This window comes from Dipodomys merriami, unplaced genomic scaffold, assembly GCF_024711535.1.
Source record: "Dipodomys merriami isolate MVZ:Mamm:240054 unplaced genomic scaffold, mDipMer1.0.p SCAF_81, whole genome shotgun sequence".
NCBI classification, from domain to species: Eukaryota; Metazoa; Chordata; class Mammalia; order Rodentia; family Heteromyidae; genus Dipodomys; species Dipodomys merriami.
In genome coordinates this window covers 1,880,227-1,905,055 of record NW_027206413.1, presented here as the reverse complement: position 1 = coordinate 1,905,055, position 24,829 = coordinate 1,880,227, and the positions used below count along the sequence as shown (strand labels likewise).

At 40.4% G+C, this 24,829-nt stretch overlaps 1 protein-coding gene across 2 annotated transcripts in view; it reads right to left on the bottom strand.

The window, feature by feature from the left end:
* Nucleotides 1-24,829, bottom strand: part of LOC138819713 (coagulation factor V-like) — a 63,166-nt gene that overhangs the window by 34,072 nt on the left and 4,265 nt on the right. For both annotated transcript variants that reach the window (XM_070011251.1, XM_070011250.1), the window contains exons 3-7: nucleotides 17,444-17,566; nucleotides 8,147-8,359; nucleotides 6,827-6,970; nucleotides 3,755-3,976; nucleotides 2,293-2,458 (exon numbers count right to left, since the gene is read on the bottom strand). In XM_070011251.1, coding sequence (XP_069867352.1) covers nucleotides 2,293-2,458; nucleotides 3,755-3,976; nucleotides 6,827-6,970; nucleotides 8,147-8,359; nucleotides 17,444-17,566 — 868 coding nt within the window. The remainder of the gene's footprint in view (nucleotides 1-2,292; nucleotides 2,459-3,754; nucleotides 3,977-6,826; nucleotides 6,971-8,146; nucleotides 8,360-17,443; nucleotides 17,567-24,829) is intronic.

The window sequence follows — 24,829 nt, the reverse complement described above, 5'->3', positions numbered from 1 at the left end:
TACTTCTCTAAAAATTAGTGTGTTTACAGGATCCTCATATCTTCTGTCCTGTTGCAAAACTAAACATCTGAGTCACTTCTTTGGTAAAAGATTGATTAAGTCCTAGATAAGCGATCAGAAACAGCTATTCACACTCCCTGCCACTCCCACTGGGGTAGCAGGCCTTGGATAGCTCAGAGAAACAGGTTGAGAAAGGAGGTCACAATGGGAGTTGTTCTAAAACCTTCCTTGTCACTTGATCTATGATGCCCTTACTGGCTTCCCAAATATTTGAGTCTTCAGCAGCCCCGTCTGGTCGTTTTTACTCATTGATCTTTATTTGTTAGTTTTGTGTGGTTGGACTGTTCCTTTCACCAGCCACCCAAATCCTGAGTGCTGACTGAAAAGAAAGAAACCTTCTTTACCATCTTCTGTACCTCCTAGGATACATGGTTTGGGAGAAGAAACATGAATGCTAGCTCCCCTTATTGCCTTAGTTTGCAAAGGAGGAGCTGCAAGTATCTGTTTTATGCGTTTATTCTGTACAGTGAAAACACTGACTATTGCCAGAGTCTCAGATGCCCATTTCAGCTCTTTACTACTTACATAATCTTGGCCAAGTTCCTTTTTTTGCTCTTCTTTCCAGTTTAGTTCTTTAAGCCGATTTCAAGGTTATTATTGTTTTTTTATTACAGTGAGATTAAAATCTCTCATATCTAATATTGCTTTTTTGCCCATCCTGAATTTCCTCAACAATTTTCATTTCATGTGTATCATTTCAAAATCTTGTGTAATGCATACAAAAAGACTCAAAAATAAGCAAATATAAATATTGTATTTATACAGAAGGTACCTATTTATATAGTCCATAATAAATCTTGATTGATTTATTCATTTTTGGGTGATGGTCCTGGGGTTGAACTTAGCTTCAAGTTTGCTAGGTGGGCGTTCTACCACTAAGCAGAGCTCTCAGCCCTATTTGCACCTTTTTTTTTTTTTTTTTTTGGTAACTTGTGGAGCTTGAACTCAGGGCCTGGGCACTGAGCTTTCTTGCTCAAGGCTAGTGCTCTACTACTTGAGCCACAGTGCCACTTTTAGTTTTCTGGTGGCCTTTCCTGCCAGGTCTGGCTTTGAATTGAGATCCTCAGATCTCAGCCTTCTGAGTAGTTAAGATTACAGGACTGAGACACCTGCTCCGGCTTTACACTCCTGATTTTTTGCACTGGTTATAGGACCTCACTTCCTGCTCTGGGGTTTTTCTTACACCTGTCCATCTTCTTCCTCCTATCATAGCTCAGAGGACAGGTATGTACCACAGGCCCAGCTCTTTTCTGTTGAGAAGTATCTCAGAATTTTCTCTCCAGGCTGACCTGGACTTGTCACCCACTCAGTCTCAGCCTTCTGCACAACTGGAATCACAAGTAAGCCACTCTACGCAGCTATTTGTTAAGATAGGTTTGGCCCAGCCTCAGACCTCAACTTAACCTATCTGAACTTGCCAAGCAGCTAGGGTTATAGGCATCAGCCACATGTTTCCAGCTTTACATCTTGCTTGTTAAGTTTAACAGTATGTCTTGGAGAATTTTTTATGTTAGTATGTAAAGAATATTTATATGCTTCTTTTAGAAAAATGATAGCTCATTGTATGAACATGTCATTTTTATTGGTTTCCTATTGATAGACATTTGTGGTTCTTTCTAATAATTTGCTCTAGCCTAGTGTGGATGCCCTGTACGTGACATTATTTCACCTGAGGAAAATGGTCATTTCAGTACACACTTCCTCGTTATCCTCTAGAAAGGATGCAGCAATGTACTCTGCCACCAGAAGGTGTGCTAGTGCTTCTTTTCCATAACCTTATCAGCAGATTGTGCCATCTTCATGTGGGTCTAATAGGCACTGGAGTAGTATTCAGTGAGTGTAAGTTGTGTTTCTGTTATTATGAATGGACTTGAGTATTTTCTGAAATGTTTAAGAACCATGGGAACTCCCAAAGTTCTTAATCTCTTGGACACATGCCCTCATCTGTAAGAAAATAGAAGCAGTGGCTAATGTGTAGAATTGGCATGAAGCCCTTAGAATGGATCTAATACAATGGTTGGCAATAGCAACAAGTGGTAGCTACCATTTTTTACTGGTATTATTAGACTAATTTCCCTTGGTGAATTTGGAGTGATTCAAGATTGATTAAGTTAGGAAGTCTGGCTGGGAACCAATTGACAGCCGTCCACGCAGGACCTTTCACACTCACTCCCAGGACCCTGTGGACATGTCTCAGTGTTTGGCACAGTGATAGGAAACCCAATGACTCACTTGTCCATATTGGCTGGGAGGACAGGTGCATAGTTCCAGGTGACTTCCTCGGCAGCAATGAAGTAGTCCCACCTCCTGATGTGCCGCCTCTGGTCTCGCGTTAGTTTCTTTGGAGTCCTGGTTTTCTTTAGGCAGTCTTTAATATCAACATAAACTTGCATCCCAGCTGAGTTAGGATAAAAAGGGAGTAGAACAATTTGAGAGAAGCAATTGTTGTTAATCAAAGTGCGTATTTCTGAAATCAATTTGTAGAAGATGTAAGTAGTAATAGCAATAGTCAGGCAACTCTAGGATGTTTTGGTGTAGGGATTTGGCAGAGGGGGCAAGAATAAACTAGGGTTGGGGGAAATGGTTAAAATTTGGGAAATTTCCCTTTGATTCTTTTGGAGGACAAAGATTTCTTTTAATTTCCAGACTCTTAGGGCTAGCAGTATAACTGAGTGGCTAAGTGTGTCCTTAGCACACACAGATGGACCTGCTCCCAGCACCACAAAACAAAAGAAGACAAAAGAAGACAAAAACAAAAAGTTCAAGAAAACACTATAATTTAGATCTTATTCAACTTTTTCTTATTTCTCTGTATAAAATGAAGACAATAATAGCATGTGCTTAATGGAAAGGTCATTAAAAATTAAATAACAATCCATAACAGCACTCTCCTCAATGTTAGTTTTATTTTTAATATTATTAGGAACTCTATCTTACACAGATATAGGAGCAATATCATTGCTCCAGATATAATTTTGATTGGTTAGTGTAAAAAGAAGACAAAATGATCCATGAAATGTTTTATCCATGTGTTTACACACATTACTTTGGCAGCAGTATGTTTTCCTACAATAATATCATTTACTTTGATTTTAGTGTCTGTAAACACAAATGCTTCACTCAATAGTGCTAAAGGAAAAATGTGTACCACTTAGGTGTTTAGCTCCTGTGGTATCACAGAGCCTTGGGGATTGATTTTCCTGCTTGAATTCACTGATGTTCTAAAGTCTACCCTATGTCTGTTAGGATATTCTTATGACAGATGCAGTACAAATTGAATTCCTTTCTGTGTCAGGCTTTATGCTCAGCTCATTGTAAAAAAAATCATCTTGTATTTAAGCTTTTGCATTCCCAGTAACTTGGTGCTCCTAAAAAATGTGTGAATGTTTGCCTTATTTGATCTAACTTCTAGGTCTTTCCTTCAGCTACATGTGAAATACTTTCAAGAGAGAATACTTCCATGTGTACATTTGTTTCCTTCCTCTTTCTTCTTTTGAGGAAGTAGAGACCTCTTCAGCTTTTGCATCACTTAAAAAAAACCACACCACCTCCATTTCCTTCCTTTCTGCCAACGGTTATAATCTAAAGGCAAGGGTCTACATGGTGTTGTTAGGAATCTCGACAGGTGTATCTGGCGTGGGGCAAGGTGGTGCTCGTGCCTGGGAGGAAAGCAGGGTGCTGGAGGGTTTCTTGCCTTGGAAATGTGTTGGAATGAGAGAAGATATGATCCACTTCCCCTCCGGGCTCACAGTCATGTTTGCAGTCGTGGACGTGGCGCTGAGCAGGGTGATGGCTGAGACCTTGTGATGGTTCTGCTCCAGGACCTGGCCGTTGAAATGAATGGAGAACAGCTCTGGCCCCGAGCTCATTCCAATCAGATGCCAGCTGATGTGGTCATGGGCACAAACCGTTATATCTGAGGTGGAGGGCGCGGGAAGGAGAGAAATGATCACAAAATAGGCGTTCAGTTAAGTCTCCTATGATCACAAATTCACACACCAACTCTATCTGCGGCGCCTGCTCTGCAATGGGCATTGTGTAACGTTCTGAGGAAACATGCTCCAGTCAGGGCTCCTGTCCCACAAAAGCATGCATCAAGCATGCATCTGAATGACAGGCAACCCGTGGCTCACAACTCATTGCAGGAAGTGGCATTTTGAAGGCAATTATAGACTCGATAGATGGGGAACCTTAGTTCAAAATACTAAGGATTGCTAAGTGACTATCTCAAGGAAGGAATTAAGCATGCAATTATCTCATGGAGGGAACTAAGTAGGTGAGCAACTAGCCTGGTTGCTATCCAGAATTGAGGTTTTCCTGGGACATAGGGCTTTTAGTATAAGAACTGGTAAAGTCTCAGAAAACGTGGTAGCTGATCACACCAGTCTGGTTTCAGTGGGAGGGTCTGGAGACCGCCCCCCCCTCAAAGAAATGATTCCAAGGAATGAATCCTCCTGCCTGGATAGAAGTCAAAGCTCTGCCTCAGGGGGAAAAGGTGAGTAGGGTCTGTGACAGTTTTGATTGCTTTTTTATCTGCTTTGATTGTTCTAATGAAAAGATAAGAATTACTCTGTGTTGTTTGGTCTTTGTGAATTGCAGTGGACATGCCTCATTATGCTGGCCACTGAGAGCTTTTCACCGATGAGTAGTAAGAACTGAGGGAAAAGTCTTTGTTTGCTTCCACAGTGACTGGGGAAATGCTCATTTGTTCTGTGGGAGATTTTAATCCTGGCTTCTATCTGTGGCTTGGGTTTTAAATTTCAGACTCCGAATCACTAGACAGTTAACAAGGGAGTTGAGGATCAGTCTCTTACCAATAGAGGGGCTTTTTCTTTTTTTGGAGATCATTGTGAGAAGTAAGATGTATCGTTCTCACAAATTGACACATTGAACTGAAACCCCTACTTAATGATGATAATAATTCCTCTTTTTAAAGAGTCTAGAAGGGCAGAGTACTGGTAGTTAATACCTATAATCCTAGCCACTCTGGAGGCTGAGATCTGAGGATCATGGACCAGAGCAGTCAGGAAAGTCCATGATACTCATCTCCAATTAATCACAGAAGTTAGGCTGTGGTTCAAGTAGTAGAGTGCTCACCTTGCTCAAAAGAAGTTCTGGGACAGTGTCCAGGCCCAGAGTTCAAACTCCAGGGCCAGAAAAAAAAAAAAAAAAAGAAAAGCTAGATGGTAGCTAGAAGGTGTGCTTTAGTAAGAGCATTAATGTACCCCAAGGAAATGTTCATATTGAATCTAGCACTGAACACAGATACATAACATTTATCACATTTATTCAATGTATCCTGCTCCATAAGAGGGACTTTTATTGACAGTAAGCATGCTAGCAATGATAGTTCCCTTCCCTTCTTCCTTTACCCTCAGTTATTTCTTTTCAGCTATCAATTTATCATCTTTCTGCTCTGATGAAGAAGTCATTTTAATTTTTGTTCACGTGGGTTCCTCTTTTGGCTATATACATTTACATAGACTATTCTGCCTGGAAACAGATAATTCACAGATGACACTACTGAGACTATTCACTACTCAGGGTTAGATAAAGATGAAGAAGTGAATGAGGTATGAATTCATATCTCCCAAGGCAAGGTTAATCAAGTCTCAAGTTGGTAAGTCCTGACTTTAGATCTTAGATCTAATACCCAGAGTCATGTAAGTGTATTTTAAATAGTCCAAATGGCAGATAAAGTCAAATAAAATAGAAAATAAGTTAAAAAGTAGTACCTAGACCTTACCTCTTGGTGATTTTTGTTTTTCAGTTCACAAAGCCATTTATGATATTCAGACATACAGAAGGACCTCTTTCCCTGTGTAGTATTTCATGATACAGGAAATAAGGCCATTGTTTCCCAGGCTAGTTACCATATACCCTGGATCTTTAGTTCTAAGTCAGTTTTGCCTGACGGAAGAAGCATACGTGGTCTAGGTGGGAGCTATGGTTTGGATATGGATAGCGGTTTATGTGCTGGAGGCTAACTGGATGGTACTTACATCATTGGAGGTACTGCCATTAGAAGGAATTAGTGTAGCCAATCAGGGTTCATGTTAGTTCTCATGAAAGGGAGTTGTTGTAAACCTGGGCCACCTCTGTAAAGGACCTCTCCTGCCTGTGACCATTCTCCTTTCTTCCGTGCCAGGTTTTGACACGCCAGGGAGTCCCTCACCAGTGATAAACTGATGGAGCTGCCAGTCTTGGGCTTTCAGCTTCTGGAAAGACCTAGCTTTAGGTATTTTGTTATTGTAGACAATGGGCTAACAGAGGAATTTGGGGTGCTTTCCCTCTCTTCGCAGAAGAGCCTTATATAGAGGGCAAAACACTCTATATAGCACGGAATAATACTCATCTATTGATTTTTGAAAAATATTAATAGTATATTTGAATGATCTTCATTGCAAGTGCTTTTATTTCATTTCTGATGATCGTTTCTGCTAGGGAGTGGCCTTTAACTTCCAGGCAGCAGGGGGCACCGAGCTCACTGATACCTTTGGGGTCTTCTAGGGGGTAGAAGCCAAGGTGAAACTTCCCCAGATACTGACATCTAAGAAGGATACGTACTCTTTCCCTTAGCTAGCTTTCAATTTCTCTGTTGCCCTTCCTGGTTAAAAGAAAAGTTGACAAAATCTTGAGAATCAGTGCCTTGGACTGCATTACTTTCTGATTAGGAGTTGAAAATCAACAAGAACAGCCAACTTCCCTTGTGTCTCGAGGGAAACAAGGGAGCCAATGTGTCCGTGAGTCATGGCTCGTGTGTTACCTGGCATTGTCCCGTTCACATAGCCATTGATGGTGTACATTAGGGATGATGACTGGCTCCAGCTTTTGCTTTCATCAAAGACAGCAAACAGCAGCACATACTGCTTGTCAAACATCTTCTGAGTCCCATCCTCAGTCAGGGTACCTGGAAAGAAGATCTGTGTTTTCAATAGCACCTCAAATTATAGATTATCATTAACTTTGCTTGGTAAGCAAAGAATTTAGGGCAAGAGACAAATCAGAAGTTTATCATGTAATAACATCTGTCATCTGTCATGCCATAATGCATACTTTGGCACCATATAGACTTGGGAAACAGGTTTATGTCGAGTCTTTGTACCAGCATCCAATTCTTCCAGTCTTGCTAGGCTAATACATACATATTCTGTATGTATATACATACACATACATGTATAAAATGGTAATATGTATACATATTATACATAATATGTTCAGGCGACAACAGTGTCACACTGCAAGCTTCATGCAATTTTCTCATTTGTATATGAAGTGGAGCACTACAGACTTGGCTTTGATCGGGATTGCTCCATTCTCATAAGGAAAAAATATGCTGCCAATGGTAAAAATGGAAGAGCCTTTTACAAGTGTAAAGTTTTCCAGTCCCATCACAGTAACTTCTAACTAACTAGGAAAATGAAAAATATACTTTTGTGATGAAGAAATTAATTGGGGAATGTATGTGGGTATGATCTGTGCATATGGGTAGACAGTGAGTACATTACATTATTTTTTATATCAGTTCATTTGGTTCTTGTTTTAATGGAAGATGAGTTGAATTCAACTTGGATTAAAAGGAAATCTAAGACTCGATCCTAAGACACATCATTAGTACTTCCCATCTAAAGTAATCAGCTTGATTCCAAGAAAGGAAGCTGGAGTTTCCTTTTGTTCACAAACCCAATTACCAACCCAGAGCTCCACGATGTTAGATATATTAGCCAAAGGCCTCTCAGGAGTCCCTTGACAGAGTATAGAAGGTACTCACCCTCCTAAAGACTCTGTCCCTGAGGTTAGTGGTACAGAGCATGGAAACATGCCATCGGAGTACACTCTCAAACAGCATCTTACTCAAAGAGAAGCGCCCATCACCGAGGTGAGGGAAGAATTAGAAGGAAGAGGGAGTCACCGCTTTACAAAATGCCAAGGGTTTTTCCTCTTTGTAAAACAATGGTCTGACAAGGGCACATATCTCTCTCTGCCTGGTGCATAGCTCCCGCATTGGGGTAGAGCTCCCTCCCACCACAACATCTGCGTGGTTTCTGAATCTTTTTTAAATTGTTGTTGTTGTTGCTGCTCTTACCTTTCTTACATATGAGCAGAGGTCCGATCAGCCCTGAGTTGAAGTCCCGCGTCAGGTCTCCGTAGGAGTAGTAGATGTGTGTCAGGCAGGGAGGGTCGTCCTGGGTGGGCCCGCTGTCCTCGCTGATGACCCACTGATAGATATACTCATGGCCTGGGGCCACCGCGTCATCCATCTTCTCCTCAGGGAACGTGTGGTCAGGGTAAGAAGCACCTGAAGAAACAGTAGCCATGAAGAGAACACATGGAGAACACATGCCTTATAATTTGGGAAGATTCGCATGCATCCAATTTTCTGCCCACATACTGATAAAGGCTTTGACACCAGGGCAATCTGAGGAATAACTGTTACCAGTTAACTACTTAATTATTAGCAACTGTTTAAATATAATCAGACTGCAGTCACATTTCATCAGCGAATCAACTTTAGAATATAAGAATTATATTTTTCCCCTATGGCCTCTGGGAAGGCACTTTATACCTATATCATCATTATTTGTAGTTAAGTATTTCTTAGGTTGTGTAAGTGACTTTTCCTCCTGAAGTATAACTATTTGCATTCTGCTTACTTTGGTTGCTAAAGTGTGAGGCTCAAGGTAAGATTCTGAGTGCATTCTTCCTAGAATTTCTGATGCCTTCTCAGTACATGGAATAGAACAGGGTTTGCGTGGTAAGGCCCATGGAGCATGTGCACAGAGGTAATGCTCGCACATGTTAACTGGCATCCTATTTAAGATTCTAGGAGCTAAGACCAAGATCATCAAATCATTGCTCATGCTCATCATTGTTAGTCTTTATTAGTATTAAAGTGGACTAGGTGCCAACTTTGAAAGTCTGGAGATATGTAAAAGTGGAATGTTGAGGTTTGGGAAGAAAGAATTCAAAAGGAAGGAAGGAAGGAAGGAAGGAAGGAAGGAAGGAGGGAAGGAAGGGAGGAAGGGAGGGAGGGAGGGAGGGAGGGAGGGAGGGAGGGAGGGAAGGGATAGACATAGGAAGAGCACTTGCTTGCTTTCTCGCTAGCTGGGGTGTGGGTTTCTTTCTAGGTAGCTAGGAGTTTGGCTTAAAATGGTAAAGTACCGTCTAGAAACTTGAGACCCTAAGTTCAAACTTCAGTGCCCCCCCCAATTGTTTTAAATTAAAAAAAAAAACTAGAGATTTGTCATTGTAAATGCAAACTCTTGCATAAAACTGTGTTGGACTGGAGTCTTCTGTGTGCTTGCTTTCTGATGAACTGTTGATGCTATTTTCATTAATTATCCACCTGGCTGCTATAGATATCCAAGTCTTCAACCCTTTTGTTAAGTATAAAGCTTAACATTAAATGTTTTTGTGTCTTTCTTCCTTAAAAAAAAAAAAAAGACAGTTTGATACTGACAACCAGCATTTACTACCACTCCAATGAATACAAGATTTGAGTGTTAAAATTATCAGGAGCTGACAGCGCCCAGGCCTAGAGTTCAGCCCCTATGACCCCCCCCCTCCGCAAAAAAAAAAAAATCGGAGCTGAGAAGTGACAAGAGCTTAAACAACTTCCCATGACTTATAACATAATTTCAGTATTTTTTCTAAAGTATATGAGAAGACTCTTTTCAGATAAACAGGGAGCTTTATCTCTGGAAAGTTACAGAAGAGCTTTGGAACAAAGCAGACACAGGACCGATAAGGGTCACCCTCTGGGGTCAAACCTTGTGAATTAACCGGAAGCGCTGCCTCCTCCCTGAGCTTCACCGTTGGAAATGAGCTTGCTGGCCCTAACCAGGGCTTCCTGCCTGCTGGCCTCATGGGGTTAAAATGAATGTTTCTGGACACCAGGCATCCACTAGTATAGCTATGAAAACATTGCAGGGATTCCGACAGAAGAAAACAACATTCTTTCCTTTGCTTTCACGAATTTTCCAAAGTATAAGATGGGACATTATTTTCAGAGCAAACCATAATTTTTTAACTTTCTTCATTTATTTCTCTGGATAAATATATGCTCATTTTTTTTAGACGTCAGATTCACTATCAGCTTTATGAGATCATTCAATTAATGCAGACAGGCTATGAGGAAAAGCATGGGAACTTTGTGTCTGGGTTGACATGTTTTGTTTTTGCCACCTGTCAAGTGTGTGAACTGGGGAAAGTTTCTTAGTGGCCCTTTTAGCTTCTGTTTATTTCTGTTCATTTTAGCTTCAGTTATTCAGATTATAATCCTAAGTATATAATATAATCATATAGTCCTTCTTCTAGAGATGATATCATTGTTGATGGGTTGGTGAGAAATGGAAAATACATGTGGATAACATACCTGGCACTTAATAAGTGCTGTGGTATCTATGGCAATACATGGTGGTATTTTTAGTCAAGTATTTCTTTGTGCTGATGCTTTATAGTGTATATAGCTTTAACCTTTGTGTTTTATTTTGGATGAGGTTACTGAAAATGCTCTTGAGTTCTCTTAACATGTGAGAAAGATTGAAGTTAGTGATGCCTTAGTTCAGGCTAATACAGCCAAGTATTATAGACTGGCATTTCTCTGTATCCTAAACGGTGAGACATTTCTAGAGCTGGAAGCTTAGAATCAGGTTCCAGCATGGGTAAGTGCTGGAAAGGGAGTTCTCTTCTCATTCTATTTCACAGGGAAGAAAGAGGATGAAAGAAAAATTCTTGGGGTCTCCTTTATTAGGAAACTGACCTATCCTGAAGGGTATACCCTCCATGACAAAGACCCCACCCCCTCATATCATCTCATCAAAGAGTAGGATTTGACATATAAATTTTAGGGAGATTCAAACATCTAGTCTCTTGTAGTAGTGACATATCTACTCTGAAGGTAAAAACTGGTAATAAGATAGCCTACTTGTTCACAACCATCCACAAATTAGCACATTTCCAAGCAAAGAGAAAATAGTTTAGTCTTTATTATTAGTAATTCCTTAATCCTTTAGTTTAGTTCCACAGTCACCACCATCATAATCATTACTGATATGTCAAAGGCACATGTACCAGGTACAAAGTAAATAAGACACATAATGAGTCTGTGAGGAGAACTCGTAGTTAACAATAGATGTATATGTGATATATTTCACCTCTACATCTTACTCAGTCCAGAGGCCACAATCGGGACACCCTTGATTATCTGGACAGAGAACCAAACAATATAAACAACTGAGAATTACCCAGCGTCCCCAGTGTGACTGATTTTTTCTAATGATTTAAAATGTGTGAATGTCAGTGATTTATATAGAGGTTTCTTTGAAAATATAGTGAGTTTAAACAATGTTGTATATCTAGCTGTTCCAGTTGCCCACACCTCTAATCCTAGCTACCTAGAAAGCTGAGATTTGAGGCTTAACATTCAAAGTCCAGTCAGACAAATCCAAGATAGATTTATCTACCCAGCAAAAAGTGGTTGGAGGTGATCTCCAGTGCAAAAATGCATAAGCAAAAAGGCCAGTGGGCTGGGAATTTGGCTTCATTGTAGAGTGCTTGCCTAGCATGCATGAAGCCTTGGGTTCCATTCCTCAGTACCACATAAACAGAAAAAGGCAAAAGTGGTGCTGTGCTCAAGTGGTAGACAGCTAGACTTGAGCAAAACAAGCTCAGTGCCCAGTCCCTGGGCACACACACAGTGTGTGTGTGTGTGTGTGTGTGTGTGTGTGTGTGTGTGTGTGTGTGTGCATGTGCGTGTACATAACATGATGTTCTGATATACATATAAATATTGCAAAGGTTACTATAGCCATGAATATCCATATAATTGGTCAAAGTAAATCATTCAGAATTACATATTAGTTAAATGTAAGAAAGTTTTCAAATATTTGAATGGATGACGTTTATTAAGTTTAAAAGGCGAATATTAAAGCATCTTGAAGTGGATTTGTACCTGGGGATATATTCTTTATGTATACAAGTAAGAATTACTATTGATACAGTGATAGGATAATTTTTTTTGAGGGGGAGGTCCAGTCATGGGGCCTGAACTCTGGGCCTGGGTGCTGTCCCTCAGCTCTTCAGCTCAAGGTTAATGCTCTACCACTTGAGCCATAGCACCACTTCCAGCTTTTTTCTTTTTGCTTATGTGGTGCTGAGGAATCGAACCCAGGGCCTCATGCATGCAAGGCAAGCACTCTACCACTGAGCCACCTCCCAGCCCAGTGAGAGGATAATTTTATCATGGCTTTTATGCTTTTTACTTCAAATAATTTTATCTTCCAAATGTAACAGACAGGTTATATTTTCAATTTTTCAGCCCACTAATGTAAGATATGAAATATAAACAGCTATTTAGTGCAATCATTTGTGTCAATGCAGTTTTGGTGAATCTGGTGTTTTGGCTAAGATAAAATAAAGAGTAGAACTCTAAACTAAAAAGAGGAGAAGTGGCTAGGAAAGAATATTGTGCTATAGCACAGAAAGTCCTTGTTCAGTCTAGAATAAGTTCTTTACACAAAAGGAGTCCTTTATTTTAATATTGCTCAATTCTGTTTACTTCCAGCTCAGCCCATAGCTTTCTAATCTGTTTGTTCTTGTCATGATGTCCTAAGTATTTGCCAAGAGGCTGTCAGTACTTTTTAAATGTAAAATGATGCAGTTCCATGAAAAGAGCCTTTCTGCTCACTCGTTAGGGTGTTCATTCAGCCCTCCCCTGATACTTATTATGTGATCAACTCTTTCCTCCCCATTGAAATGACTTAGCCAAGAATGCTTCAGTGCAGAGGTTCAGAATGTTCTTTAGAGACTATAATTCAAGGCAGTGGGCAAATGAACATGCTGGTGGTTCTTAAAGTCTTTGATTTTTATTACACAGGGCTCACACGTCTCTTTTGAAGAAAAATTTACATTCTTGTGGTTTATAAGAATTTTTATACTAAGATTACTGTTTCTTATAGATATTTATTATATATTCAAGGAAGTGTCAATAGAAGCCCAAAATATATAGTAAAAAGAAAAAGAAACCAAAAGAAAAGAAGCACAGTCACTTACATTATGTCAATCACTGAAATATTAAAGAAAAATCTAGATGATTCTTTTGTATAGAGAGTATTTTACACCACTTAAATGCAAGGAATGGCCTCCAGTGTGGTTTTAAAATCCAGACAATTGGCTTATTAGCAGATGGCTAAATATTATAGAACTAAATTTGTGGTTCAATGCTCATGATACAGATCACATTGTTATAATACAAGAATATAAATCAAAGAATAAGATGGCAATTTAAGACAATGAAACAAGCTTTCTAAAGGTAATGACCAAAACAAACTTGAAAACTTTACTGAACAAAGTTTGCTCAAGGGTATGACTTTTCTGTGAATGCTACTTATATATAAACTTTCTAAAATTTAGCTGGCCATTGAGACCTTTTGGGTGATAGAAAAAATTTGCAATGATTAGGCATAGTTACAGATACTTTATTTCCTGATGTTAAAGCATGTTCCCATTAAATATATTTCTAAATGAATTTTAAGTACTTTTGCAAGTCAAAATTTACCTATTTCATCAGAATCAGTAACCCACCTGTTTGCTTTCTAGTACTGTGGTTCTCTAACCTATCATATTTAACTCTCTATACTTAGCTTGGGATCTAATTAATTTATGCCACAAAAATAGCTTAAACTGTGCAGGGAGACTATTGGTGAGGAGGATGTGTATTACACATGGAAAAGGAGATGCATGTGTATGGGCATGTGCATGTGTGTGTGTACGTGTGTGTGTGTGTGTGTGTGTGTGTGTGTGTGTGTGTGTGTGTGTGTGTGTGTGTGTGTGTGTGTGTGTGTGCTGGTCCTAAGGCTTGAACTCAGGCCTGTGCACTGTCCCTGACCTTTGTGCTCATGGCTAGCACTCTTGCCAGTGGAGCCACATCTCTACGTTTTTTTTTTTGGTGGTTAATTGAAGATAGAAACCTCACTGCTTTTTCTGCCCAGGCTGGCTTCAAACCATGATCCTCAGATCTCAGCTTCCTGGAATCTAAGATTATATAGACCTGAACCACCAGTACCCAGCTGGAAAAGGAGGAATTTTTTAAAGGAACAAAATAAAATAAAATGAATAGAAAACTAGTCATTTTCTGAAATGTAGACTAGATTTCCAGGATAAAATTTTACTTTCCTTATTTGTGAGACCCGAAGCACTACAATGCACCATTAAGAAATCACAAATGAAAAAAGAAAAAGAAAAAATTGAGGGCGGGGGGTGGGGGGTATGGTTCAAATGGTAGGAGGAAAAAACCCCTCATTTGAACGCCAAAAGAAGAAAAAGATGTGACAAATTGAAGAGGTAGCTGCATCTTAAGCTTTTTTTTTTTTTTTAAGATTGCCAACATAGGGCTGAGTAAACATTCCGGGAAGAGGAATGATGTGGCAAAGGTGCAAACAGCCTAGCCAGGGCGCAAAGTCCACCACGGTCCCCTCCTCCCGTATTTGAAGTGGATCCTGCAAGGCACACTGACATTGGGAGATGTTTCCTTCCTGCTTGCATTGCGGAGCAATTTGCTAATGCAGTTGCCTGGAAACCTCCTGAGCAAGCTAAGCGGCTGCTCATCATGTCACCGTGTGACGTGTGTGACGTTAGGAATGTAGAAGACACACCTGAAGTCTTGCCAGATTAAATACTGAAGATAGATGACATTCCAGTTAATTTCCCCACAGGGTGTGTGTGTGTGTGTGTGTGTGTGTGTGTGTGTGTGTGTGTGTGTGTGTGTGTGTGTGTGTGTGTGTGTGTGTGTGTGTGTGTGTGTGTGTGTGTGTGTGTGTGTGTGTGTGTGTGTGTGTGTGTGTGTGTGTGTGTTACTCATTTCATACCTGCTAGACAGGTGCTCTACCACTGGAGTCACACCCCCAGTGCTTTTTTGCTTTGTTTTGTTGTTGTTGTTTTTTGGTTGGTCATGGTGGCTGAACTCTGGGCCTAGGCGCTGTCCCTCAAGGCTAGCACCCTATCACTTGAGCCACAGCGCCACTTCCAACTTTTTTCTTCTTATGTGGTGCTGAGGAATCAAACCCAGGGCCTCATGCATGCGAGGCAAGCACTCTACCACTGAGCCAACTTCCAGCCCATGCTTTAATTGTTTTTCAGGCAGACTTTCATATTTTTGCTCAAGGCTGCCTTCAGGCTCCAAGATCCTGTCACCTATAGTCTTTTCTATAGGTGGGAGCAGAGGCATATACCACCGTGCCCAGCATAGACATTTCACAGTAAATACTTACTGTTTTTCTTGAGCATTAAGTTTAGCTAAGGCAAATACTCCTGGAGAAGGGACTTCATTGACCTGTTACTCACTTAGGCCTTAGTAGTATTGAGTGTGACAATAATTTATATAGGAAATAATACGTGTGAGAATGACTTTCTGACTCACAAATTATCTGGTAAATGTTAAACTATTTGAACGCATTTTGATAGAAGAATCTTCTCCACTGTATAAGCTAAAATTTATTGGATGCTTATTATATGCTAGGCATTTTTCTGAGGTTTCATGATAATAAACCTGTATAAGAGATCTGTATGATTATTCTTCTAGTTTCAAAGGTGAGAGAACCAAGACACAGAGAGGTGGAATAACTTCCCAAAAGTGATGAAGCCAAGGGTCAAGATAAGATTTCCACGGGATAGTCTAGTCTATAAGACTACACTATAACCTAGTTTGCTACTGCTTCAAATATATGATGGTTGGAATATATGGGAGAAGGGAAGGTTATCTGTGAAACCTGAGAAGTCTGAATTGGTTTTAAAGTGTTCTTATTCTAACAATTACAAAATTACACTATAATAATTGTTGCACTATAGACTATTACAACAACTGCCCTTATTTCAACAACTGGTACAATTATTGTTTATAGTAGTGCTTGACAGAACTTAACTCTGAATACTGTAATCAGAACAGCTGGAATAATCAGAACAATGTAAACAAAGCTCTTACTATCCCATGGCTGATACAGTCACCTGCATTAATTACCATTATCTTCATGGTCATTGCTATCGTTATCATCATGTAGTCTCTGTTATTTATGGGAGGCTTATCAAGTCATAGGAAGCATGAGATCACCTGAATGATCTCATTTAATCCTCAAAACTATCTTGAGGAGTGAGTATAGCCACTCGCATTTTATAAAGAAAACTAAGATTAAGAGATGTTAAAGTCATAGATTCAGGGGCTGGGAAGGTGGCTCAGTGGTAGAGAGCTTGCCTTGCATGCCTGAGGCCCTGGGTTCAATTCCTCAGCACCACATAAGCAGAAAAAAAGCTGGAAGTGGTGCTGTGACTCAAGTGGTAGAGTGCTAGCCTTGAGCTGAAGAGCTGAGGGACAGCGCCCAGGCCCAGAGTTCAGGCCCCACAACGGACTGAAAAAAAAAGTCATAGATTCAGAAGCTATAATGCTAGAATTTGAACCTAAGTTTTTCTTTAAAGCTAAGTCTTTCTTTAAAGCTATGTTCTTAACTACCGCACTATGTCCAAAATTCCAAAACTATGTCTAGTACCATCACCATCAAATGCCACTTACTGACTGTCATTACTGTGCCAAACCAGCCCTGTCAGGCTAGTCAAATATCACCGTGTCAATGACTTAAGGGCTCAATTCAGCTAGCTGCCTGCTGCTGTAAACAAAGTTTTATTGGAACATAACCTTATACATTCATTTACTTATTCACCCTGGCTGCTTTTATGCTAATAGACAGAGTTAAGTAGTTGCCATGAGATTCTATTACCTGCTAAGCAATTTACTGGTAGCCTTTCTTTTTTTTTTTTTTTGCCGGTCGTGGGGTTTGAACTCTGGGCCTGGGCGCTGTCCCTCAGCTCTTCAGCTCAAGGCTAGCACTCTACAACTTGAGCTACAGCGCCACTTCCAGTTTTCTGATGGTTTATTGGAGATAGGAGGCTCAGGGTCTTTCCTGTCTAGCTGGCTTTGAACTACGATCCTCAGATCTCAGCCTCCTGAGTAGCTAGGATTACAGATGTGAGCCACTGGCGCCCAGCTATGGTAGCCTTTTTTTTTTAACAGAAACCTTTGCTGACCCTTGCCTTAAACCTTCTTACAATATAGTATTATTATTATTCTGAACTTAAAGGTGAACATATTAGACTTTAGAGAGATCAGGTAATTTGCCACTCAAATATTAAGATACATGAAATGTAACCTGAAATCTAGATGATTCCAAATGCCCTTTTTCATGTCTGATACTTACAAAGGCAATGATATGCATAAGAACAATGGGTAGAAAGGAGAGTTCTCTGACAACAGGAGGCCAGCAGTTATCAGTCTGTGACAATGGAATCCAAGAGTTGTATATTTTCTCTTGCTGGAGCGGCAACACATCCCTCTTACCTTCTGAGAGTTTACTGTATCTAATTCCTTGAGGGTGGATGCTTACAGGCTTGTCAGCCTTGTTTTTGAAGTGAACTTTCAAGGTATCTCCAACTTCAGCATATAAAGTAGGCCCAAGAAGTCCTATGGAACAAAGATTTTAAGTCAACGGTGTTTAGGATCATCAAAGACAGGGCTGTTAAGAAATAAGAGTATTCAAGAAACCCCTAAAGTGATTGCTGTCATTCTTCCTGGTCCTGCTTCTCTGAAGTCTGAAGTCTGGAAGACTTCGCCAACTCTAGCAGCATTATGGTAATCCTATTTTTAAAAAATGGGAGGATAAAAATCTTTGGCCTAAACTCAAAGCAATTCAAGAGCAAAAGAAATAGTTCTAACCAAAAACAACCCACCATAATCACTGTATTTTCTTTTTTAAAAAAAGACTATTATCCATATTGTCAAAAGAAGAGAGATCATTTTCAATTATGCAGGAGATGTGAGGGACTGGTTACCTTAAATTTTTCCAAAGTGGGAACCTCAGAGACCTCAGTGAAGTAAAAGAGCAAATCACATAGATCTCTAGTCCCGGGGAGAGTTCAAAATCCCTTAACTAGAAGTGAGCTTAATGAATCTAAAGAAAATAACAAGCAGGAAGAAGGAGACAAGAGAGAGATGTGAAGGGCGAGGCTACCCAGTCTCTGTGAAAGACTTTGGATTTTCTTCCAAAAACAGCGGCAAATTGCTGGATGTTTGTGCAAATGAGGTATGGTTTGACATGTGTACTCCTCTGAGGAAAGAAGTGTTCATCTGTGTATAGTCTATGTAGTGTCTATAGACTGTGTATAGTCTGTGTAGTGACTATAGACTATGTATAGTCTGTGTAGTGACTATAGACTGTGTATAGTCTATGTAGTGACTATAGACTGTGTATAGTCTCTGTAGTGAACTGAGTAAAAGCAGAGATCTGATAGTGTAGGACAGAGATGGTGATTTATTGGGTCAGCATGTGTAGCTGTGAAAAGATGAGAGTGATAGGATTTCTGGACCCATTTGAAAGTAAAGCCAACAGGAACTTGTGATGAATCACACAGGGCACCTGAAAGAGGAAAGCTAAGGATGACCTCAAGATATCTGATTTGAGAAGCTGGTAAAAAATCAGTTACATGACAGGGAACAAGCCAGGAGCAGGCTAAGTAAGCAGATATCCGGAGAAAGATTCTACTTGCTACGTGCCAAACACTGTGCTGGACTACCAAGAGTTCCTCTGCCAGGAGCTCTCAAAGCTAGTCTGGACATAGACATACACTGCAGGAGCTCCCGGGCAATACTGAACAGAAACTAAGGGAGCAGATGGGATACAGAAATAAATCTGTCAGGGGAGTTAACTGAAAAGTTTTAATATCTGAGTCCAGGTTTTGAAAAATCACACACTAGAAATTCTCAAAATGTAGTCCGTGAGGTCTCCATTTCAGAATAACTTAAAAGAAAGTTTCCCAGTTACCACAATATCCCCAGATCTGAGATGGACCTCGTGAATCTGTATTTCAATGCTTGCTCACTCCCATGTGATTCTGCGTCCATGAATGCTTGGAGATCTATCACCAAAGCCCCACCTCAGACAAATGACAGGGATCAGCTGCTCTGACTTCCAAGCTATCTACGAATCCTCGTGAGATTTGCTTCGGTGTTAGGATTCGTGGCGGGGGTGGGGGGGGTGGGGGGGGTGGGGGGGGAGTTACCATGGTTATGGAGTTCCACCATTAATTGTTTGTTTGCGGTGCTGATAATTTTAAAGATAGATATGAAGATCCTCCTATTACAGCTGAGAAAGCTGAGCTTCAGAAAATTTAAATATCTTGTCCAGGCTCACAAAAATAATAAGAGGGAAAAGTCATAATTTAAACTTATATCTTTATATCTGTGTGACTCTTAGAGAACTTTAAGCCATTTCATTATATCCCACCCTTCACTTTGTATTCATTCATTTAAAAAAATATATTGATTGCCAGACTCTGGTGGTCATGCTTATAATCCTAGCTACTCAGGAGGCTAAGATCTGAGGAACATCATTTGAAGCCGTCCCAGTCAGGAAAGTCCTTTAGTCTCCAATTATGCACCAGAAAAGCAGGAAGTGGAGCTGTGGCTCAAATGCTAGAGCACTAGCGTTGAGCAAAAAAGCTCAGGGACGGTGCTTTGAATTCGAGCTTCAGGACTGGCACACAAAAAAATGACTGCTCACCATTGTCCTAGGTGTCATAATTTCAGTGGAAGATAAGCATAAAATAGATAGGCTCCCAAAATGTATCCAATAGAGTTTATAGCTAGTAGGAAAGCCAGATTTTAACAAATGTTCATATAAATAATTTAAAACTGTGGTGTTATGAAAGGGAAGTCTAAACTGCTGGGAAGAGAATTTGGTAGAGGGATCTAATTTAACCTTGGAGCCAGGAAGAGTGTGAGAGTAAGGAAAACATGCTTTCCCTGAGATCAAAGGCACAGAGGCAGAGATGGAGAGTGAGATTAGTGTGTACAAAGACCCTGAGATTTCAGGAAACTCGGCCTGTTCAGATAATAGATAGATGGCCATAAAAGATCTTCATAGTAAGAAAAAGGGAAAAGGCAAAGCTGAAGTCATACTTCAAGCCTTTTTAGAGTTTTGTCTTTAATAATAATCAGAGGCCACTGAAGTTTTCAGGAAGGTGTAGATTTTTATTTTCACATCTCTAGCTGTGTTTGAGAAGAGTGTTCTTTGGAGAATCCAGAGTGTATGGGAGAGAAGGCTGTTTGAGAGATGTTGGAAAGATGGAGGTTATAGTGGTAGAGATGATGAGGAAAGAATATATTAGATATTTAGGAGGTATTTTCAGGACTTCCTAATGGGTTAGCTATGAAGTAGAAAGTGAGGAAGACCAAGTTGTTATGGACAGCCAGTGAGATTCTAGTTCTGGGTACCAGGTATGTCATAGGGCTGTTCCCTGCAGCAGAAGATGGTGTGTGAAGATTTTGTTTGGTGGATGTAGTAAACAAAGTAATGTCCCCTCCCCTCAGATAAGTCCATGTTTTAATACCTAGGATCCATGAATATACAGGACAGAATATGCAAATAGGACTCTTGCACATGTGATCAAATTAAAGATCTTGAGGGATGGAGATTTTTCTGGGTTATCAGATGGGACCAGTGTAACCACAAGAGGCCCGTAAGAGAGATGTAAGAGAAATTTAGAAAGAGATTAGATGATCGCTTTGTGATGGAAGGGGCTTTGAGCCCATGAATATAGACAGCTTCTAGGAAACAAAACGGGCAAGGAAACACTTTTCCTCTTCAACCTCCAGAAGTAGCACAGCTTTGCCAACACCTTGATTTCAACCCAGCAAAACTCTTTTTAAACTTGCCACCTGTAGAACTGTAACAATAATGGGATAAACAAGTATGTGTTGTTTTAAGGCATTACATTTTTGGGAATTGGCTATAGCAGCAAGACTAACCATAATCTCAAGAGAAGAAGCCCTGTTTCTTACACCTACCCTCCTAGCTACCATTATCTGTTATTATTTTTTTCTTAACTAAACACCTTGTCCTAGTGTTTCATACATTCTTGTGCCTAAAGCCTCTTGTTTGTTCATTTTGATGTTAGCTCTGCACAGGACCATAGAGGCCGTTAGAGGTGGTTAAGAAAACCTGGGAGGTGTGTATGGGGCCAAGATGGTTTGCCCATGGTCAATCAATCTATATGACTCAGTGGAACCACAACACAGGTCTTTAAATCCTCGAGACAAACCTTTCTCCATTACCTCCCACGAAGCACGTTCAAACCCTCATCTTCCCAGAATAATCCAGATGTTTGGAGCCCTGACCCTATCTGATGATACTGCCCAATCTTGCGTCTAGATGCTGCTTTCTATCTTGGTTCTCATGGAAACTCTTGTGCCATTCCCGCCTGCCTGGGTCGCCCGGGAGCCAAGTACGCAGTGACAGTGCTGTCACATGATATGCTGCATTTGTTGGCATGAGTCCTTGCTTGGTTGATTTGTGAGCTGGCATTGTATGAGTGCGAAGGCAGATGCCCAGAATAAGCCTCGTAAATCATTAACCTAATGAGACTTCATGTTTCAATGGACATTGGCGTGTTTATTCGGCCTCCGTCAGGCTTCTTTAGAAACAAGGAAAGACTAAGTGCAAAATGTATACTATATTTCAATATATTATATATGTTGATATATGATATATTTTAAATTTTATAAATGCAAGTCAAATACTTTAGCATGTAGGCAAACACATGAGTGATATTTTTTTGAATTGCTCTTTTGCCTCTCCATTAACCATATTTCCTTAACCCTTTGCAGCCTTCTTCTTAGTGAAGAAGTGAAAATAAGTAGGTCATGGCCCAGACCCAATAAAAAGCAAGACCTGTCTCAAAAATAACCAAACTGAAGAGCACCTGCCTAGCAAGCGTGAAGGCTTAAGCTCAAATCCTACTACCACCAAAACCAAGAAATCATTAGACTTCTTAAAGCACAAAATAGAACTCTTGAAAATGAGTCTGGTCCCTCCACCTATCCAGATGTCCATAAACCCTATTGGACAAGCATCTTCAGAATTCTGCCGGGCAGCCCAGCTCCTACCTGCAAACACAGTAACATCTGGGCTCATGCTACTAAAGGGAGGTACCATGACTTGTTCAGGACCTCAGCTAGAGCCATATGTAGCAGGTGGCTGGAACAGCAAATAGGTCAAAGATACAAGTGACAAGGATTAGGCTGGGGAACAGGAGTTACCATGAAGTTAATGACAGTGGTTACACACAGCTGTTTTTGTTTTTGTTGCAATCAAATCTGAGGCTTTGCTTTCAGAGAAGCTCTGCCTCCTTATCTTAACTCCAGCCAGGGATGAACAGGGTCCTGTACTCTATTTCAGAGGAGTTCAAGAGAAGGCCGCACAGACATGCATGTTAGAATTCCTTAGTCCTCCTAGAACAAATACATCCCAGAGTCTACAGCCGCTGACAGAAAGGTAATGATTGAAGTGAAAAGGGCTTAAGCATAAATCGCAGGCTGTTTACATCAACTCTCAAGGTCTCTTTCTGATTAATACGGTTAACTCGGGAATTCACCACAGAAGTTCATCCTCTGAAAGGGTTTCCCTCACAATACTTTCCTCTTCACAAGCTACCAGTGCTTCCTTGTTGTTGCTTAAAAGGGTCCAGACTTGCATTGGGCCTTTCTGCCCCAGTGACACTCAGAACAATGTCTTCCCTAGCACAGGCATAACATTTGGTTAACTTGACTGAAGCCATAGGTAGCTTCAACTACCTACCCTAGGCCTAAGGAACATGCTTGCTAGATCATTCCCCACTTTACCCACCTATGATTTAATCGAATCGTATTTAAAATTCTACTGTACATGCTAAGCTTGGAGTTGCAGCATTAAAATGAATAAACTCTGTGGTAGAGAGAAGACTCTTCAACTTTCTGTCCACAACTACAAATGTAATTTCACGGACAACCTTACTGTCCTCCCCTGACCCACCATAAAAGTAGGAACTCTTTGTTTATCTACCACTAACTTAGCTCAAGCTTTGAATGCCTTTGAATTCCAAGGTCCCTCACTCCCTTGCAGAACTACCCTGTTTCTCATCCCGGTTTTTGAAAAGAATTGTGCATAATTCTGACTGTTTCTGTTTCCCCATTTCCATTCTCTCTTTAACCCTTGCCATGTGATGGCCCTTACTACTCCCTGACCAAAGGCAGCAAAGCGTTTTTGGTCCCCCTGTGAATCGTTCTTGGTGACCCTTGATTCCAGGACACCGCATACCCTTGCTTCCCCTGTTCTTTCTGGGCAAACTTTCTCAAGCTCCTTGGTGACCTTTTCCTTCTTTGCATATCCTTTGGACCTTGCTCCTTTGAGCTCTGTCTACACTTGTGTATTCTCACCCTCTCTTGAAGCATCATTTACCACCTTAATGATGGTGTCCCCCAATTTTGATATCTAGTTCAAATCTTGCTCCTAAAAAACAAACTTGCATATCTGTCTGTGCAGTTGTCAGTATTACACAGGCCCTGCACAGACATCTTGAACTCCAAATCTGAGCTCATTAGCTTCCTCCAAAAGCCTTCTCTTTTTTCTAAATTTTCCTTCCATTCTTCTGCTTAAAACCTATGAAGGCCATCATTATTCCTCTCTCGTATTCATTATCAGCATCCTGCTTAGTTGATTTTAGTTTCTAAATATCTTTGGACACTCTTCTTATCTAGACTGCCACCAAAATGCTCTAACTAGTTTCTTGGGCTCTGGACTTGTCTATCTAAAGAAGAAATATTAGTCTCTCCTCTTGCTTAACTCCTTTCAATGAGTCCTGACTTCCCTCAAGAAAAAGCCCTAACCACGCAGTTCCCTTATCTGGTTGTGTCCCTCCTCTAGTTGTATCACTTGCTAGTTCTGGTTTGTGTGATTATTGCCCCCGCCAGGCTGATCCTGTCATAGTCCCCTGAATGCACCATACACGCTCACCTCCTAGCCTGTATATACTGTGTCCTGGACCTAAATGCATCTTTAGAAAAGGGGACTAAGTATAAGAAAGAGGAATAGAGGAATCGACAGGCAAACACAGGCACTGACATTTTTATCATAGCAACTGCAAGGGACTCAATCATATTTGAGCACCTTAGGGAAGAGATGTAATAAGAGGAAATGTAGAGAATGATGTAGACTCCTCACCCAGGAAATCAGTAGCGAAGAAAAGGTGAAAAAGCAAGAGGAAATAGATTTGTTTTTCTTTATCTAGTTAGGTATTTGTCTGAGTGTGGTTTTGTTTTGCTTTGTTCTTATTGATTTTTGACTGGAATGATGACTCAGTCCAAGAAGGATTACAGATTAACAGACATGAGAGGAGGAGGGACAGACTATGATGAGTAGGAAAGAGGTGGAGGGAGAGTCCAGGAACTCTGACAGACATTCGCCTGATTTGGAGAAGGATGGATGAATTGTGGGTAGGAGGATCCAATGAGAAGAGGCCCTCCCTTCATTCCTGTGAAAATGCGTCCATATTTAAGATTCTAAAACCCTAATCAACCTAGCCTCCTTGATTAAAGATGACAGGAAGAAAAATGAAGATTTTCTTTTTAAAAAATTGCTTGGTGGGTTCATACATAATTATTTAAAACAATATTTAAATGCATATATATTCAAAGGAAATAGATAAATGACAATACACAGAGAATAGACAATGGCTGAAGGAATACATACACATTGAGATCCACAATACTGTAAGATATATGATCATTCTGTGGATCAAATGATCAAGAAGTCATTGTGTTAAGCACATCTCTGCTTTTTTTTTTTTTTTGGTCCTGGGGCTTGAACTCTGGGCTTGGGCACTGTCCCTGGGCTCTTCAGCTCAAGGCGAGCGC